Below are 19,795 nucleotides of genomic sequence, written 5' to 3'. Positions count from 1 at the left end.
ATTTAGTCCTACTATTGGTGCTGGTAAAAGCAACAGCTGGTACAGCATCTAATTATTGGCATTTTCTTTCTTTATTCTTGGATTTATCTATTACGATGTTTGTAACGCACAGCCACTGACAGTTAACTGTGCAAAAAGCTAAATTTGTTTGCATTGTCCTGCTAAGCTTGCCATCGAGCTAGTCGCACACAAAAAGTCATCTAAAGGAATAAATCTTCAATGCAGGGAGGATGATGACGAGGCAGCACCGAATCACGTGGCTGCAGCCAAAGTGGCTCGAAAGATGACTCGCCTGCGCAACAAAAGCAACACTGCAAATGCTGCACAGCCAGACAACAGTGACATCCAAAAGTCGCCGCGTCTCAAAGGCATTTCAGTGGACAGTGTGGTGACAAGTGCGAGTGACGGACCCGGGAGTGGTGACAGTGGTGATGCAGGGGCTACGAACTGTGTGGTGGTTCTGTCAGTGATGCGAGACAGTAGTGCGCACTCCACAGACAGTAAAGCAGGAGACCCGCCCATGACAGAAGCAAAAGCAATGGCTGATGACGACGAGGACACAGGCCATTCTGTGGACAGTTCTATGCAGGACGAGTCGAGTCTGGCATCTGCGACAGACAGCCAGGCATCGTCAAGTGATGGTGAGTAGCTGGAGGACCTCCTGTTTGTTACATCTCTTGTATTGCCAAGCAGCTGTAATTCAGTAATGGAATAACGTAACAATTCTATTCCAACGGAATTCCTTTTTCTGCTTCATCATTGGTACGAGCGGCCTGCCCACATTATCACCAGGATCAGTCAGTCCTAACTGTTGGATGATTCATAGAATTGAGCAAAAGGGATGTTTAAATTATATTCGTCGATGTTGCTTGTTTGTTTTTTTTTTTTTTTTCCAGTATAAAAAGCCTAGCAGTGTATTGGGTCTCCAGTACGGAATAAATACATAAAAATACTCATACTAATAGTTTGACCCTCTGAAAGCAAGAATTCAAGGAAAGTAACTTTTGCCTTATAGTTTGACTCTACCATGCAGTACGTTCAGCACATTTTTTTTTTTTTAACTAAAGTATATTGCCTTCTAGATACAACAATTTAGCTGAGAAAAAAACATGATTTGGGACGATCTATTTTCACGTTAACTGGGATCTGGATGCTCAAACAGCCTTTGCTAATTGCTACGGATTCATGTTTGAACATTCTGCAACTCTTTAACTTACCATCCTCATTGGCAACCACCACAGTTCCCTACAGTAATTACTAGAGGATGCTCTCTTGCTGCAATCATTAAGCCACGAAGGGAATGATGGGTAGTGCATGGATTTGTCCTATCTTGGTGCTTGTGAATTCAGACGTCCTTGTGGTTCAGTTTATTACGCTTTATCTGCCTTCATTATCCTAAATTTTGGAGCAATCTATTCTTTTCTAAGTGCAGAAGACCCTGTGATGACACACAGTTGCTTCTAATTGCAGCAGTTCAGCCTGTTGAAGTGGCCAAAGCAAAAACGGCCATGCATCTCAATGCTCTGGCTTGCCGTGAGAAATTCATAAGAGCGTTCTGTGCTGCTTGTCGATGCATGCGTATATGGCATAATGGTTTTAGCATCGGGTATTATAGGTCCTTTGTTAGAATCCTGCCATGGGATATTATTAATTATGTTCATTTACTTATTTATTACCCAGTACCTTGTTGAAAGCTATGAGTTTTGCAAATTCACAAAGCTGTTTGAAGCTGGAAGGATGAAGTTTGTGTAAATTCATGTACTACCCATTGTTCCCACGCCAGCTGAACCACCGAACCTGCGCCTCCCGTAGACACTAGCGCCAGAGTTCCCTCTAGTAATTGTGTAAAACTCTATAGCAACCACCTTCTTCTTTGAGCTCATATTTGCCCTACATTGTATGCTCCCCGGTGATGCTGCCCTCGCTCTACAGTTTCTTACTACATAACCTACTGCACTTCACGACTGATTTTGCAAGTTTTAGGCAGTCAAGCTTCACTGCATAAGCTTATTGCCTGCTTTTGTCTCGAGAATGTATGTGCAGATGCTAAGGCTTTCGTAGCCTGCGTCGCGCATACTATGAAACTTGCTCAAATTGCCAAGCATGCAAGCTCTGCGATCACTCAGTGGTTTGTGCATCTGGCTTTTGAGTTCATATTTCCAATTTGCGATCCCCACTGGGTTGATGGGCAACCTTTTGTTCTTCATTATCGTCTCTGTTGTGACGTCAGCTGCACAGAACTAATGCACCAATGGCAAGCTACAACCACTTCAGTAGCATGTCTTGGCCATACCAACAGTTTCTTTTACAGTGCTCCTTTCTACTGCTTTCTTGCTGTATCTTTGTTGCTTACTAAAGGTGAAAATGGTTCTTTGCTGTGGAATCTGTGAGCGCATGATAGCTACATGCATGTTCTTGGATGTAATACAGAGCCATGGTAATGCACTTTGTGGGCTGAAAAGTTGACTATAGTTGCCAAGATTGCTTAGCATTGTATAGCAGGAAATACCTTGTGAAAAGAAGCAAAATTACCCTTTCCTACAGTTACTTTCTTTTTCTTTTTAACTGCACTATTTGTACGTAATTGTAGTTCACTTGTTCCTGGCATCTAAGTTCCATTTTTCAAGGCTCTTTCAATTTCCCAGTAAATGCTTTTCCTAGTTCATGTTGCCCAACAGTGTTAGGCAGTATCATTCAACAATTTTGATTCATGAAAGCTATCAAAAAGGAGAAAGAAAAAAATATACCTAGTTTTAAAAAAAATCTTTATTAACAAAGATTTTTAATGTTAATTCCTGGAGTAACTATCAGGCTCATGCAGTTTTGTTTTTAAATCAGTGCATTCATTGCCTATTAAGTTACGGTAGGCTTACTTTGCCTGCCATATTGCCATAATAAGACTTGAAGCAAGAGTCTGTGAGTGGCTCTTTTCCAATGCCACTGGGCATTAATGCGCCATCTGGTCAACCCATAGGCTAAAGGCACGTTCACACCGAAAGCGGAGTGTCCAAGCGGACAAGCAGATTTTCAAGGCGGCGAGCGCCCGCGCCTACTTCAGACCAGCCGCGTTGTCTGGCTGTCCGCGCTGCCGGGAAGGCGGGGCATCTCGCAATATCTTTAGCAATTTCAGGGACGTGCTACCATCTCGCGGCACTTTCGGTTTGTAGGCGCACTTTTGATATTTTTTTCCGTGTGAGTTGGCGTGCTCCCGTCTGCTATCTACTTCTGCAACATGATGAGCTCAAACGAAGAATATGAAAGCGTTGGCATTTTACTCTCCACTTGTATAGTCGCTGTTCAAGATTTGTTACAGCGCTACAGAAGACAAGGACAAAAGGTATAAAGCGACGACACGGCGCTGTGTCGTTTGATACTTTCTTTTGTCTTTGTCTTGTGTTGCGCTGCAACAAACCTTACTATAAATCCCAACCAACTAGCCCAACTTGCCGTTTTGACGCTTTTCAAGAACAGAAGCGAAAAGTCCAGAGAAAGACATTCGTTTACATTCGTTCACCAGCGCTTCTGCTGTGTCGGGTTCTGATTGGCTGTGGCCAAAGCGGCCAACTTGTCCGCGCCAAAAAAATCGGTCCGTGCCCAATCCGGCAAAACGGCTGCATATTTTCCGCAAAGCGGAAAATCTGCGGCCGCTTTGCCGGATCTGCTTGTCCGCTCTGCCTTCAGTGTGAACGTGCCTTAACAGCGTGGTGATGAATTGGTCTGTTTTTAAACAGTATTGTCCCATTTTACCACTAGGCACTTCAGCAGAAAGTTGGCAGTCTGTTGTTTATTAAAACACGTTGTTGGGCTAGTTGGTACATTGCTTTAAGAAAAACCAGCCAAAAAAGACCCAAAAAAAGACACACACAGTAAACATGCAAGAAGACAGCAAAGATACGCACACAGGGCAACCTCTTTCCTGTCTTCTTGTATGTTTCCTGTGTGTCTTTTCTTGGCTGGTTTTTCTTAACGCTATTGGTTATAGTATAGCTTGACTTACCAAGCACAAAAGCGAGTGTACTCACACTTGTACAAGAAAAAAGAATGGCTCATTATGCTTGGAATGGGAAGCATGAAGTGCTCTGCTAGCCCTTGCGTCCGAATCCATATGGATGTCACCCCCCCCACACACACACACACACTCAATAAAAAAAGGCAGATAGTAGATAGATCATGTGCACACTATTTTGAACAATATGAATGAAAGCTTCCGCACAAATGCTATACATAGGATGTGTCCTTTGCTGCGTAACTAATAGACAGAGGACGAGAACAGTGCACTAGTAGCACGAAGAGCACTTTCCCAAGGATGTATTCTGAGAAGTTTGAAGAGCTGCTCAACTTCAGTAATAAGGAACTCATTGAAGAGGGTTTATGGCGTATCAGCTGCAGAGTGGCTGCAGCTTGGGAGTGTCGTTTGCTAGAAATGTGCTCGAACGCACTAGCCCTTGCGCCTTGGCACCATCCTTGTCCTGTGCTCATGTTTGCTCGATCACACTCCACTATTGGTTGGGCTCTGTTGCAGCTAGCGAGCTTTTCCACATGTCTTAGATTTTGATCACAGAGGTGCTTGCTACTTTAAGAACAGCTTTTGAGCCTCCCATGCCAGCAAATATGTCACTTTTGGGTAGCAATCACTCTCATGCAAAACAGGCTTTGGCAATACAAAAATTTAGCCACTTCTTATCCTTGGTCCCTTCCTATCCTATGAGAGGGATTTGAAAATTTTCCCTTTGGAAGGTGTGCAGATAGATTAGTGGAAGTAGCAATTTGTTCATTGTATTCTCTTCACAGTTCAATACACTCTAGATAAAAGTCGTGCAACAAATGTAACACTCAAAGGAAAAACATTATTTCTTTGTTCTGAAGTACACTAACAGCATTGAGAACAGCATCATTGTTTCCAAATGTGTTCAAATCCTATTTTGGGAACAGGCAAGTTTGGCAGAGCTAGGTTCGGAGAATAGGAGATACGGTCAACCACATCATTACCTGGCTGGTTCAATTTCTGCATTCGGATAAGTATGTCACATGGAGCATTGAGCTGAAAAAACGGGTAACTTTCACAAGATTTCCTTACCATGTCTTTTAGATGGCCACATGCAGTTTATCCTGAACTTCACATGACTAGTTTGTGTTCACTATGGGTCCTTTGAGGAACTACAGTAAACGCTCGTTAATTCAGATTCCGCGGAGATGCTAAGAAAATTCAAATTATACAAAATTCGAACTAACGAAAGTAAAAAAAAATTGCTCGGTTAAGGCACGTATAAAGTTCGACAAGGCGTGAGCACGCGCGCACACACGCTATGCCACGTTGGCATGAACAACAACGTCTATACTTAGTAGCACTGGCACAGCCAACCCAACGTGACAGAATGCGACCAACGCGGTCCGACGTCAACCGACGTCGAGATGTCTCTTCCTCCATCCACAAGTTCGCGCCGACAGGCGCGGAAAAAAAAACTAATAACTGTTGCAGTTTCGCCCGAAAAAGAAAGCATCGATTGAGACAGCAAATTAGTAGATAGCTATACGAAGTAAGGATAGCAGTTATATCGGCTTTATAAACTTGTAAACATTCGCTTACTAACTAAATTAACAAGTCTGGTGTCACGCGCGCACAGGTAAACATGAACAGATCTCGCTCGATGAGCGCAGAAACTCGTTCAAAAACACTGGAGTGAGGAATCTCGACAGTAGCAGCGAGCGAATTGACCTTCATACAGAATGCGAACAAAACATAGAAAGCACATGACATACGAAGCTACTGTGCCGTAAGCAGCATGGATGGATGGATGTTACGAGCGTCCCCTTTGGAACGGGGCGGTAGGTTGCACCACCAAGCTCTTGCTGTTATGCTGCTTAATGTCCTACCTAGGCTAAACAATAAAAAAGGAAAAAAAAAAACACTATGAACTACCACACCCAAATTTTCTGATCCCCTATTACGAACTGTGCTTTTGTATGTCCCTGTTTTTTTTTTTGTCATTTCCCTGCTCTTCTTCCACCAATCCTCCAATCGCCTCTTACTGCTGCCTATTGCGGACATATTTATTTTTCCACTGCTCCCCCTGAACCCAAGGGCTTCAAGGAGGCCAGTGGTGCCTAAATCGACCATTGGGTAGACATCTTCACATTCTAATAAAACATGCTCCATAGTTTCCCTAGCTTTACCGCAGCAAGCACATGCTTCTTCTTCCTTCTTATATCTCGCTTTATAGGTGCGTGTTCTAAGGCATCCCGATCTCGCTTCGAAAAGTAATGAGCTTCCCTTTGAGTTATCATAAATTGTTTCTTTCCCGATTTCGTTTTTTCCTCTTAAATAGTTACTCATGGCAGGTTTCTTTTCCATGCAGCAGCCGCTGAAGTAGAACGTCCCCTGGAGCACTAATCCCCCCTCCCTCCGCTTTACCCCCATGCCTCGCATGCGCGATAGGAGAGGGCGCTCATCCGCCCCGCCTTCCTCACTTGAGCATGCGAGATTGAGCTGCGTTCGTTGCCTCCACCCTAGCACGCTTTCTCTCGCACATACGGCGCAGGGCAATTTTATCACCCTTAAGCTTTACGGAACCTCACGGGAGCGAAGAGATCTCCAACAGAGGTGTTGGCCATGCATGGCCAGCCACAAATGCGTGTCTCTCCAGTAAGGCCTAAACAAAGGCTGTAGATGGAAAAAGCAAAGCTGCGCGGCGATGCCAGCATCGCCAACGTGCTCCCGCGCTTTAGCACTCTCCTCATCCACGATGGTGTGGAGTTAGAGTTATCGGTGGCGGTGCGGATTTCTCTGTGAATTAGCGGGATGTGTTACATATAGCTTTCAATACATTGCTGGATGTACCATGGCGGCTACTTCGAATTATCCAAAATTCTGAATTAATGAGTTGGGAATTAACGAGCTTTTCCTATATCGGGCATTGTTTGGGATATCATTGGCTTTAGTGAGCTTAGAAGAAAGGGTGAAGCCTATACAGTGCTGACAAATGTCCACATCCTCTGCTATAGAGGACTACCAGATAAGAAGCAGTTTGGAGTAAGATTCCTAATCCATAAGGACATACCAGGCAACATTGGCAAATTCTGCAGGATTAATGAGAGGGTGGCAGTAGTCGTAATAAAGCTGAATAGGAGGTATAGAATAAAGGTAGTACAAACCTACGCTCCCACTTCCAGTCATGATGATGAAGAAATAGAGCAGTTTTATGAAGATGTTAAATTAGTGATGCGAGAAGTGCAAACTCAGTTTACAGAAGTCATGGGCAACTTCAATGTAAAAGTGAGGGAAAAGGCTGGGGAAAGAGCAGGCTGGTGAACAAGCAATTGGCAACTGCAGCGTGGATTCTAGGAACACTCGAGGAGAGAAGTTTGTAGAATTCGTGGAAAGGAATCGGCTGCGAATAATGAACACCTTCAGAAAGCGTTGGAACAAAAAGTGGACCTGGAAAATCCCTAATGATGAAACAAGGAATGAAATTGATTTCATACTTGCCAATCCCAGCATAGTGCAGGATGTAGAAGTGTTGTGTAGGGTAAAGTGCAGTGATCATAGGTTTGTGAGGTCAAGAAGAGACAGGCCACCTTAGATGCAGTAAGGGTACAAGCAGACTAATTCAGGCTGGTACTTACTAACAAATATGCAGCCTTAGAGCAGAGAGATGAAGATGACATAGAGGTAACGAATGGAGCAATAACTAGGCTGTCTTCATAAGCAGCAATTGAAGTGGAAGGTAAGGCACCAAGACAACCAGTAGGTAAGCTCTCCCAAGTAACTAAGGACCTAATAAAGAAATGACAAAGAATGAAAGTGCCCAACTCAAGACCAGATAGAATTCGCGGAACTGTCAAAACCAGTCAACAAGGAGAAAATAAATATTTGAAATTATAATGTGAGAAAGACTGAGGAAGCAGTAAAAAATGGACGCAGCCTGAAATCGGTAAAAAGGAAACTTGCCATCGGACAAACCAAATGTATGCACTGAAAGATAAGCAGGGTAATATCATCGGCAATTTCGAAGGTATAATAAAGGCAGCGGAAGAATTCTATACTGACCTGTACAGTACCCAGAAGACTCAAGAGTACTCTATTCAAAACAATAATGAACAGTACACAGAAACTCCTATAACTAGAGATGAGGTCAAAAGGACCTTGCAAGGCATGGAACGGGGAAAAGCGGCAGGAAAGGATAGAATAACAGTCTATGTAATCAGATGCAGTAGGCATAATGCTTGAAAAATAGCAGCTCTTTATACGGACTGTCTATCGACTTCAAGGGCCAGAGAACTGGAAGAATGCCAACATTATACTAATTCACAAAAAGGGAGACATTAAAGAATTGAAAAATTATAGGCCCATCAGCTTACTTCCAGTATTACATAAAATATTCACCAAAATAATTTCCAATAGAATAAGGGCAACACTGGACTTCAGTCAACCAAGGGAACAGGCAGGTTTCACGAAGGGGTACTTTACAATGGACACATCCATGTGATCAATCAGGTAATTGAGAAATCCGTAGATTACAATCAGCCTCTCTGTTTGGCTTTCATAGATTACAAAAAGGCATTTGATTCAGTAGTGATACCAGCAGTCATAGAGGTATTACGTAGTCAAGGAGTATAATATGCTTGTGTAAATATCTTGGAAAGTACCTACAGAGATTCCACAGCTACCTTTTATTCTCCACACGAAAAGCAGGATGATACCTATAAAGAAAGGGGTCAGACAAGGAGACTCAATCTCTCCAATGCTATTTACTGCATGCTTGGAAGATGTGTTCAAGCTAATAAACTGGAAAAGCTTAGGAGTAAGGGCTCATTCACACCGGGGACTTGAGGAGGTCGCGCGACCATTTGCAACTCGCAATCAAAAAGCGACTGAAGGCAACTGATGTTCACACCGACAAGCCCGGCTGAGCGCGACCCGCAAGTCGCAATCCCGGAGATTATCGTTCTCAGCGAGAACTCTCGGAATCTCCGCAGAATTTGAACGTGACGCCGGAGGAGGCCGGATGTAGACACACGAAAGATCACTTCCGGTGCGCCGCTGATTGGTTTATCAGTTTTGCGACCACGGTCGCGCGACTGAAAAATCGCGCAGAGAGCGACTGGCCCAAAATGGTCGCTTTTCAAAAAAGGCGACCGTTTGCGACCATTTGCGACCAACTTGGTCGCGCGACCACTGTCAGTCGCCGGTGTGAATGTGCCCCAAGGGTCAACGGCGAATATCTCGGCAATCTTTGATTTCCAGATGACATTGTCCTGTTCAGCAGCGCTGGGGACGAGTTACAACGAATGAATGAGGTCCTTAACAGAGTGAGTATAAGAGTGGAGCTGAAGATTTACATGCAGAAGACAAAGATAAAGATCAATAGCCGGGCAAGGGAACAAGAGTTTAGGATTGCCAGTCAGCCTCTAGAGTCTGTGAAGGAGTGCGTTTACCAAGGTCAGTTACTCACAGGGACCCTGATCATAAGAAGGAAATTTACAGAATAAGAATGGATTGGAGCACGTATGGTAGACATTGTCAGATCCTGACTGGAAGCTTACCTGTATCATTGAAAAGAAAGGTGTACAATCAATGCATTCTACCAGTGCTGACATATGGGGCAGAAACTTGGAAACTAACAAAGAACTCGAAAACAAGCTAAGGACTGCTCAAAGAGCGATAAAATGAAGAAAGTTAGGCGTAAGGTTAAGAGACGAGAAGAGAGCGGTGCCGATCAGAGAGTAAACGGGGATAGCTGATATGCTAATTGACATGGAGAAGGAAATGGAGCTGGGACAGGTCATGTAATGTATAGGTTAGATAACCAGTGGACCATTAGAGTTACAGAATGAGTGCCAAGAGAAGGGAAGTGCAGTCGAGGAAGGCAGAAGACTAGGTAGGATGATGAAATTAAGAAATTTACACGCTCTAGCTGGTATCAGTTGGCACAGGACAGGGGTAATTGGAGATCACAGGGAGAGGCCTTTGTCCTGCAGTGGACATAAAATAGGCTGCTGCTGATGATTATGATTATGATGATGGATCCTTTCTCAACTTTATTGACATGGATTATTCCTTCCACATCCCAAACACAATCAACATCACCTTTACAATTAATTTCTGTCAAAATTTCTTGTGCCTTGGTGAGCCAGTCTGTTGCCACTGCATTGACTACTGTTTATTTTCTGTATGAGAGGGGTGTGGAGCGCCTCATTGACAGTTGCCGAATGCATAAAATCTGATTAATCGCATTCAGAATGGGCAAACATTGCACGTGGAGCAAGCACAGAATGGCATTTCTGATCAGCGTTCAGTACTTTTTAAACCCGTTTCGTGAACATCTTTCTAATTCGCACTCGCAAGTATGCACTATACCTTCAGTCTTCTACAGGCCACATGTATAGCTGAGAATATCACTTTGTGCGCAAAATAAATTCTCAACAGTTACTACAGCCTTGAGCTGTACTGTGCATGCCTTATCTTCAATCTGCTTCCTCTTCTGGAGTCAGCAATCCATTTCTTCAACATGCTACATGGACTTTCTTCAGCCATACTGTAATTTCGTTCGTTAACATCCTTCACATTCATACCCTTAAAAAAACATTGCTTGATCGCTGTTCTTCTCCATTAGGCAAATTACATTTTACTGCTGCACAATCACACACTGAACTTCTTGTTTACACTGCCATGATAAAATTATGATTAGAGTGCGCAAAAAGTACACCTTCACCTCATACTGCAACTGTACTGCAACTGTACCCCCTTCCATGTTAGGCCATATACTTCAAACCATCCTTGTAAATACCTACTCTTTCTCTGCTACTTGTGCAGTGTCTGTCTGTTTGTGTCATTATTTATGCTCTTGTTATTTTTGACAAACCAAGCCATTATTTTTGTTTGTTTGCTCCTGCATGTTCACCTCGTGCACTGCCTGTTTCTCTTGGGGGGGGGGGGGGAATTCACATCAAACATTACAGCTAGTCATTTAAGATGGTGTATCACGATTGGTTTCTTTCCACGTGCTTTCTGATCTTTCTGAATCATTGCTGTTTCTAGGTTTTCACACCTTGCACATCTTTCTGTGCTAAGGTTCTGGATTGCAGCATTCTTGCATTTGACCTTGAACAGCCATCACAGACCATTTGCAGTGTGATATTGCCAAATTACATCATTTACCTTTGGCTTGTGAACATTTTTCACTGTAAACTGCCATCAGATTATAACTTGGTACAAGACACACTTGCCCAAACATAATGAACATTGTTTCCTATTGATAGCAAGTAAAGCATGCCTAATCAGATTATATGTGCTTTAGAATAGGGTTGTACAATCTCGAATGATTGCTCCAGAATGTACAGTAATGCAGGTACAAAAAGCTTGTGTGCTTGGGCGTGCCAACAACTCCAACCACTACAGCATCACTAATAGCCAAGGTGTCTCCTTGGAGTGTTAAACCCTGTCAGTGTATATATTATTTTGGACATCTTTTGTGATTACTGCGTCCCAAGTGTAAAGTGCAATAGCAATACATATCCATGAAAATGGTAAGCAAAGAAAAAAAAAGTTTCTCATAAGCATCATTACAGTATAAATGACTGGCTACATAAAGCAGATAGCGAAGTTCTAGCATCAACATTGCATTCAGTTCATTAGAATCAAGAATGGTAAGAGGTGCATAACTGCTGCAGTGTCCTTGAATATTGTGAACTCATTTTGTACTAATCCAACTCGAGCACAGCACGTTTGTCTATAAGGGAAGGTCGTGCAGACCTATCAAGATGGCATTGCGTTGGTTTGGTACAGGTGCACATTCAACATGTAAATTTTTCTTTCAGCTGGGGCAACCAACAAGAGCAAGCAGAAGCAAGGAAGAATGGGAAAGGCGACGGCACAGTCCCCGAAGGCCAGGCGTCGAAGGGCGTCCGAGGATATGCCCAGTTTCGAGGGCCCTGCCACACGCCAGCGTAGCGTGCGGCTACGAAGTGGGGACAAGAGGCGCGGCACCAGCCCGGCCCAGCCGTGTCCAAGCAAGAAGGCACGGCAGAAAAAGCCACCAGCCGCAGCGAAAAAGCAAGTACCGCGAGGGGCACAGGCGAAAGTCTCCAGCAGCAGGAAGGGGAGCACGTTGGAAAATTGTGAAATGCCAGACACTGAACCTGAACTGGATCAGGATGAAAGCATGCAGGACGTGTCTAGTGTAGACATGGAGAGGGAGGCAGCAGTTTCTCACACAGGTGAATCCCTCGACAGCAATGTCGCAGTTGAACACCCTCCGACCCTTGTCAGTGCCTGTGAAACTGAGTTGATGCAAGCTGAGGAGAGAGTAGAAGATAAAAAGGAGGCATCAAGTGCGGAGCAGCAAGCACATACCACTGTGAACATTACTGAGGCTGTGCATCAGTTGTCAAGCTCTCCTACTGCTGATGGATCTGAGTCGATGGAGCAAGTAATGAATGCTGTGCTAGCTGAAGTGTGCACGTCCGGTGAAAGTGAGCTGCAGCATAAGGTAAGCTTGATATAGGTTGATTAATTGTTAATTATTTATGTTCAAGGTTGTTAGCGATATTTGTTTCCAGTTATTCCTGGCTTGCCATAAGGTTGGAGGGAGGATGCTTTTGGTTGTAACTACAGTGACGAGGTTTCTGTGGGATTATCATAGATGGTAAACAGCATTTTATTCATGAGGCAGAAGCAGGCTGCTAGCATATGGCAGCATCTATAATTGCTGCATTTTCAATTTCTTGTGTAGCTGTTGGAACACTTGTATATGTCCTTTCATTTTTAATTGCTCTTGCAGAAAACACACTAGATCAAGTGTCTTTGCAGCTGTTGGGTTGCATATAATAATTTTATATGTAGCACACTGGTTTTATGCTGTTTATACTTCTTTTGTAAGTGACTCGTTTCATATCTTGGAACTTTATTCTGTGGTATTAGATTGAAAGCACTTAGTGACCGCTGCTGGTTGTGATTTGGATGTCCTGAAAATTTTTGGTTTCTACTCGGTAATTCTTCCACCATTCGCAAAGGTGTGTCACCATGTTGTCTGCCTCAAGAAGCTAGAACCCTACGTTTATCAGTGCATAATGAACCTTGAGTCAATTAACTGAGTATATCAAAGGCATGTGTTCTCAAGAACCGTTAAGTGTTCATACTTTATAAAAGCCGCTTCTTTGAAATTAAATATCTTGGTTGCCTCTTCTCATTTTTCAGTGCTGTGGTTCATGCATCACTAAATTTTGTCTTTGAGGCTCCCCGACATGGACCACGAAAAGCTTTAGTTTGGGCTCTTAGGCTCGATTTGCACAGCCATCATATATGCTATCTTATCACCGACACAACACAGCACTGGCATCCATTATATGAGAGCATTTTCTCGCAGGCCTCTCCTTAACCCTACAAAGCCCAATGTATCATTTTTGATACGCCGAGTTCGATACCTCAAAACCCTAGTTTAAGCATGGGAAACTTATTGTAAGACCATCAGTAGCATTTCTGACATGCTGAAGCAAACCTTGTTTTCCATAGCTCAGCAAACCAATTACTAAAGTGTTAATTACTATACTCGTTAATACTATGTACTCCGTGGCCAGAAATAAAGGAGAAAAGGGTTTCTTTTCCTTCATGTAGAACGGTGTTTGGCCTTTGTTGAGTTCTGGCCTATGTTGCTTCATTGCCGTCAATGCCAAGGTGACCAACATTTTTTTCAAGCTGTAATGGAATCGCATTTATTCGTGGCCCCTTTCACAATGTGTATGTCATGTTATGAAGAACAAGTAAAACAAATGAATGAATGAATGAACCTTTCTGTCTTCTTGTTTAAAGGAGAAACTGACGAGGAAACACTCTCTTCACAGCTGCCAATGCAGTGATGGGAGGGGCCGGATTATATCTGTGTGACTTAGGTTTTAGTCGCTGCTAATGGAGCACTTATAAATGAACTTTCTTTTCCTGTTGTCGTTTTCTAGGAACTGGCAGAGAAATATAGCTCTGAAATTCACAACACAGTCTGCAGTGAATCAAGTGCAGTGTTGGCCTGTGAAAGCGAAAGTGGACTGTTACCTCTCAGCCAGCCTGAGGCAAATTGTACCCCCATATCTGATGGGAAAATGGAATCTGTCCCCCTTGACATCGAAGCAGTACCTCCTGCACCGGAGAGGACAGAAGGCCCCGTATCAGATACAGCCGCCAAGCTACCTGACAGAGGCTCGAGATCTCAAGAAAGTGAAGAGAAAGCACCGATGACTGACAGTGACGCTGCTGTCTCTCGTTCCTGCCTTCTGTTGTCACCCACAGAATTGTCACCAGGCGAAGCAAAAGTCGCCGACCATCGGGACCGACGATACTACTGCAGTCCTGAAAAATGTGGTACACTTGATGTGAGAATGTGTTTTAACATTTTGTATGTTTGGGGCCATTTGTCTTATCGTGAACTGAACCAGAATGTTAAGCTGACTGCAATTTGTCGTGTTTTTTGAAGGTGCTGTGCAGCTGGGTCAGCGGGGGACATATCTTTTTGGATTGCTTTTTCTTTTCTGATACAGTTTCCTTTTTCTTTTTATAACCTGAATATGAGATGAATAGCGATGAAAAGTTGCTGTGGTAATGGTGTAAAATTGATTAATTACAGACGAATTTCGCCAAGAATTTCAGCATGGCCACTGCCACTACAATGGTTGCGGGTAGCTCTAAGCACTTTCTTTCTAGTGATGTTTCCTTACTTTATTTGCTTTTGCTTATTTGTTCTGCACAGTTTTACACGACCAAAGCAACCAACTTTTCTATAGCATAGTGTTAAAAAGAAAAGCTGTTTTAACTGCTTTGTGCTAATGAATGAAAAAAATTTGCAGTCTACCTGGCATCAACTGACTGCTGCCAGGCTCAGCAATCTAGCTGTATTCCTAAGAACAACAATGTTGCAGTCACTATGTCTGTTATAGCAGAAATTGTGCACGTGCACCATTAGCTGGGTTAATTTGGTCTATCCTGAAGCCTGCATAAAGAATGGCCGTTCGCTTGTGATGTAACGTTTGCATGAGTGTTTTGTTAAGGGGCGGCTAGCCTGTTGTGTTTACAGCAGTACTTGTTGCGTTGTGTGCACATGGTCACTTGAAAGTGTTGTTTGTTGCCATACCTGTGCAGAGTCCCGAGAAGGGTTCATCTACGCCAAGATCATCAAGACGCAGAACCAGATGGCAAGATGCGGAACCTAACACAGTTTCTGAGCCACCTGTGGTGCCTCTCCTTGATTTGTCAGTGTTGCCATCAGAACCTGTTAAACCAGTCGCAACTTTGGCCGTAGAAACGCCCCAGCAGGACTGGGCCTCCAACAATTTGCCGGATGCTGATACGGTTTTGCCTCCACCGCCCCCACCAAAAGCCCCATCTCCACAGAGGAAAGATTCAGTTGGTGCACTTGACTCAAGCCGTCCGGAAAAGGTCAGGCAACATGGTTGTAAACGTTAACAAAAGTAACTGTTAGTGTCCTCCAAAATTCAAATTGAAGTGTGGCATTGAGTGCTTCCACTGCTTGCAGGAAGAAAAAAATTCTACCCTCTTAGATATCAGAAATTTGAACTGCTACATGCTATCGGAGTGCATTATCAAGGAGCTAAGCCACGATAATGCAAAATGGTGTAACATCACTGCATTCCCGAGTATCATGCCTTTTTGGAAGGGAAAGTCTCTCTCTCTCTCTCTCTCTTTCTCTCTCTTTCTCTCTCTCTCTCTCTGTGCGTATGTGTTTGTTGTACGTGTGGTGGATGCATACTAATTTGTTGCCAGTTTCTTAACCCTCCCTGGTCCCTTTATGCATAAACTGAGAGATGACAACACAGTGCTCTTGTATCTTCTACAGTGTATAAATTACATTGATAATACCTGCATCTGTACTTGACCAGGCGCTTGCACGTGCCTACAGGCTCTGTCAAGGCAGTTGTGCTTCTTAAGTTCTTACAGCTGATATATTTACTATATGTATTATCCTATTAGAATGTGTCTTATGTGTTCTTAGTACACATTTTATGCACTTTATAGTGACTATCTTTAAGGCCCTTTTACAGCCACATCATGTCTACCTCTCGCAGTTCAAAATCACTTGACCAGAAGCACCATTCATGTAGCCATTAGGCAGATTTTTTCCGTATAGAAGGCAAGTAAGAGATAAGCTTAACAGGAGAAAACAGAAGTTTGTGCTGTAGTGGCTGCGGCTATAGTTTTGTATCTTCTATGGTGAGGAGTAGGTTGGAATGGATATATTATTATTGTTGTTGTTGTTGTTGTTGTTGTTGTTGTTGTTGTTGTTGTTGTTGTTGTTGTTGTTGTTGTTGTTGTTGTTAAGCATTCACACGCGGTAATGGTGTCTTGACTACAACTGAGGCTAGTCCTGGTTTGTAAATAGGAAAGTCAGACTGCATAGGTCCACATTGTTCAAATGATTTACTCTGCAACACACCTGCTTATGTGATTTTTTGATGGCTAGCACAAGCCTGCTATTTGAAATGAAGCGTTCATAAACTTCCACATCTACATAATTGGGCAGCTGGGACTTCTTGGACCTGAAGTAGCCAACAGTGTAGAATAGGACGAGATAAAAGGAGTGCACATGTAATTGGGCTAAGAAATTTTGTTTACAGTGCTTCTTACCATGTAAATGCACAAGTGTTTTGATTGTTTCCATCTCTCAGCATTGCAGTTGCTTAAAACCCAGCAAAACTAAGTGCTGCCTAATGAAATTGTGATGTCTTATAAGTGGTCAGCTTTTCTTACCTTGCACTCAGCACCGTTGAGCTCTCGATCTGCTTCCTGTGGGCAGTGTATGCAGCTTGAGAAATGACAGCCACACTCACCCTTGCAGGTCAAGTCTCGCTGGCGGCGCAGCAGTGAACTTGAGACTTTCGACACGGCACCTGCTCCATTGTTGTCTTCACCAGTAGCTCGCAACTCCTCTCCATGCGAAGCTAGAATGCCTGCCATTCAAGAAGCAACTCCTGCTGGCGTGAAGGAAAGCTCACGAAGGCGGGAGCGTAGTAGCCCCCAATTGGCATCACATTCAAAGGATTCCAAGGAATCCAGAGGCGCAAGCAGCAGAGAACAGTCCGACAGCACGACTTCACCCAGAAACTCCAGGAATAACCACAGAATGGAGATCAGCAGGGACAGCAGAGAAAACAGGGACAGAGATGGCAGGGACAGCAGAGACAACAGAGACAGAGACAGCAGGGACAGCAGAGACAACAGGGACAGAGACAGCAGAGACGGCAGGGACAGGAGGGACAGCAAGAGCAGAGACGGCAGGGACAGCCGCGACAGGGAAAGCCGTGACAGGGAAAGCCGTGACAAGGACAGCCGCGACAGGGACAGCCGTGACAGGGAAAGCCGAGACAAGGACAGCCGAGACATGAGAGACAGCAGGGACAGCAGGGATAGAGGTAGCGACAGCAGCAGTGGTAGTGTGACAAACGACTTGTCTACCAAGGCTGTGGGCTATGAAGATATTGAAGAAAACCTCTACCTTTTTGAGAGGTGGGTTGGGCATTTGGTTCACATCGTCGGCCTAATTCTGTAGGGTTGCCGGCTGGAAGAAAAAAGAATAGAAACTGATTTCTGTATTCATCAAATCAAAGATGTGCCAGGCAACATAATAGGTAATAAAGCGAAGTGAGTGCATAGTTTAATGCTACACATTGCTACATATATGCTCATTAAGTTAGTTCTACTAGTTGAACGTGGAATAATGGCCTGTGTACATGTCTGTCAAGCAGCTGACGATGCAGGTAGCTTCGGTAACATACCTGGTGGTCCCTTTGGGCAGCTGAAAGAGTAGCAATGAGTTTAGCAGCTTTGATTTACAAAATGCAGGCATGTTGCTCCTCTGAAATGTAGATATTCATCTGCTCATTGATACATGCAAGTCAAGTGTTTGTGTCATTTCTTGACTGCAGGCGCAAGACGAAAAGCAAGAAGGAGGTCCGCCGCATGATCTGCGACTGCTCCCTGACTAAGGACGAGAAGGACAGGGGTATCATGGGCTGTGAAGAGGACTGCCTCAACCGCTTGCTTATGATTGAATGGTAAGTTAATTTGAGATCAGCACAATGTTGGCACATGGATTTGCAGGGGCAAAATGCTTTTGAGTACGTTGCATACAAAGTTAGGAGAGCAGCTGTTAATCATCATAGGAGATATGTTATGGTCTGTTCTAATAATTAAGAAAAGCTACTAACTGAATTTTTGATGATCTTTTTCCTTTTTCTTCTTTTTTGTTTAGTGGATCTCGGTGTCCTAATGGCGACAACTGCAGCAACCGGCGATTTCAGAAGGTCTGAGCAGAGAGCTTACGTTGTGTGCTTGTGCTTGTCAAACTAGCAATTTTGTTTTGCACATCTCGAATGCAACTCTTCACTGATGATTTTTACACTTTTTTTTTGCATTGCAGAAAAGCTACATCAAAGTGGAAAAGTTCATGACTGAGAAGAAAGGCTGGGGTTTGCGCACTTTGGAGACTGTCTCTTCGTAAGAAGCAATTTGTGTTAACTTTCTGTATCTTTTTGTTTGGTTTTGCTGTTTTTTAGTTACTGAGTCCTTAGTTGCATAGAGAGGGTCTCATTTTCAGTAATCTGCAGTTTGATGCCTACCCGAGTTAAGCAACAAAGCAGTTTGTTGTGTAGCACTTCTTGTGTTGCCCACAAGAAGTGCAGCATCTAGCTTTTCTCATGGTAAATTTTGCTTCAATGTTTTGATTGCGTTACTTGAGCAGAAGGAGTGAAACCTAGAGCATAGAGCATTAAAAAAATGCATCTAAAGCAGGTGATGTTGCTTGAAATTCCTAATTTTGCTGCACCTAACGGCATATGTTGAGAAAGAAATTATATATGTATTAGCATGGGGGCCTGTTTTATGTAGATACTGCAAAGACTTGTGAAACGCATTTTCCATGAGCCATTGTTCATAGTTGTCATATTGGCCAGTTAATTCCACATTCCTGAGTGCATTTACAGTAGGGGGTGGCCAGTAAGGGAGTGCTGTCTGATCGACTCATTCAGAGAGGTGGAGAAGTATGTTTGGTATGAGATATTTTTCGCATAAATTTCAAATCCTGCCATGAAGCAGCAAAAAAGACATGTTAGTCAGTTCATTCAGTGACTGTGCACATCTTCTGTCTCAGTGCCATAATGAAATTTTGCAGCCATATGCTTCAACATGTGTAGTGCACAAATGTTGAATATTTATTATACTTGTTTTTATTTATCGTATACGTAAAGTTTATTTGTGTAAACACATAAAACTCCTTCAATTGAGGTCTAGAATACAAGTCAGAGGACAAACTTTCAGCATTATCAACTTGTTTTGAAAGCTGCACATGTTATAGACAAAAGTTTAGCAGCTATTCCAGCCATTGGTATGAATTTAAAAAAAAAATTTTTTTTTTTTTTCAGAGTTCTTAATGAAACTCACTGATCTTATGTGTTTCATGTGCTAATTTAATATACAGATTTAGTTTTCTTGCAGAGTGAATAACTTTTTAGTAAAACAAAAATGTTTTTTGCGTTCTTGCTTAAAATGATCTTGAATGATCAGGGTGTGGTAGTACTACAAGAACTGATTTGAGCCAAAGTTATGTCATATCAAACTGTTTAAAAAGCCCGTGCTAACACCCAAGGCAAATTATTATTTTTGAAAATTTGTTTAACATTATTTATAATATAAGCTGCACACTCTAATTGTCTACCTTTCTGGCAAAAATAGTGATTGCGATAAAGGTAAGTAGCACCAGAGATGTCATCCCTGAAAAACAGCGACACAGCCAGAAAT

The 19,795-nt window shown here is 43.1% G+C and overlaps 1 protein-coding gene across 10 annotated transcripts in view; it reads left to right on the top strand.

Annotated features, from left to right (window-relative positions):
• Set2 (SET domain containing 2) overlaps positions 1-19,795 on the top strand; it is a 112,830-nt gene that overhangs the window by 34,038 nt on the left and 58,997 nt on the right. For all 10 annotated transcript variants that reach the window (XM_065441645.2, XM_065441650.2, XM_065441652.2 and 7 more), the window contains 8 exons: positions 226-641; positions 11,818-12,488; positions 13,951-14,361; positions 15,125-15,421; positions 16,839-17,506; positions 17,926-18,054; positions 18,252-18,303; positions 18,420-18,496. In XM_065441645.2, coding sequence (XP_065297717.2) covers positions 226-641; positions 11,818-12,488; positions 13,951-14,361; positions 15,125-15,421; positions 16,839-17,506; positions 17,926-18,054; positions 18,252-18,303; positions 18,420-18,496 — 2,721 coding nt within the window. The remainder of the gene's footprint in view (positions 1-225; positions 642-11,817; positions 12,489-13,950; positions 14,362-15,124; positions 15,422-16,838; positions 17,507-17,925; positions 18,055-18,251; positions 18,304-18,419; positions 18,497-19,795) is intronic.

The sequence above is a fragment of the Dermacentor albipictus genome, chromosome 1 (genome assembly GCF_038994185.2).
Source record: "Dermacentor albipictus isolate Rhodes 1998 colony chromosome 1, USDA_Dalb.pri_finalv2, whole genome shotgun sequence".
NCBI lineage: Eukaryota > Metazoa > Arthropoda > Arachnida > Ixodida > Ixodidae > Dermacentor > Dermacentor albipictus.
The sequence above is the reverse complement of the archived record's forward strand: the minus strand, read 5'-3'. Positions and strand labels throughout refer to the sequence as shown.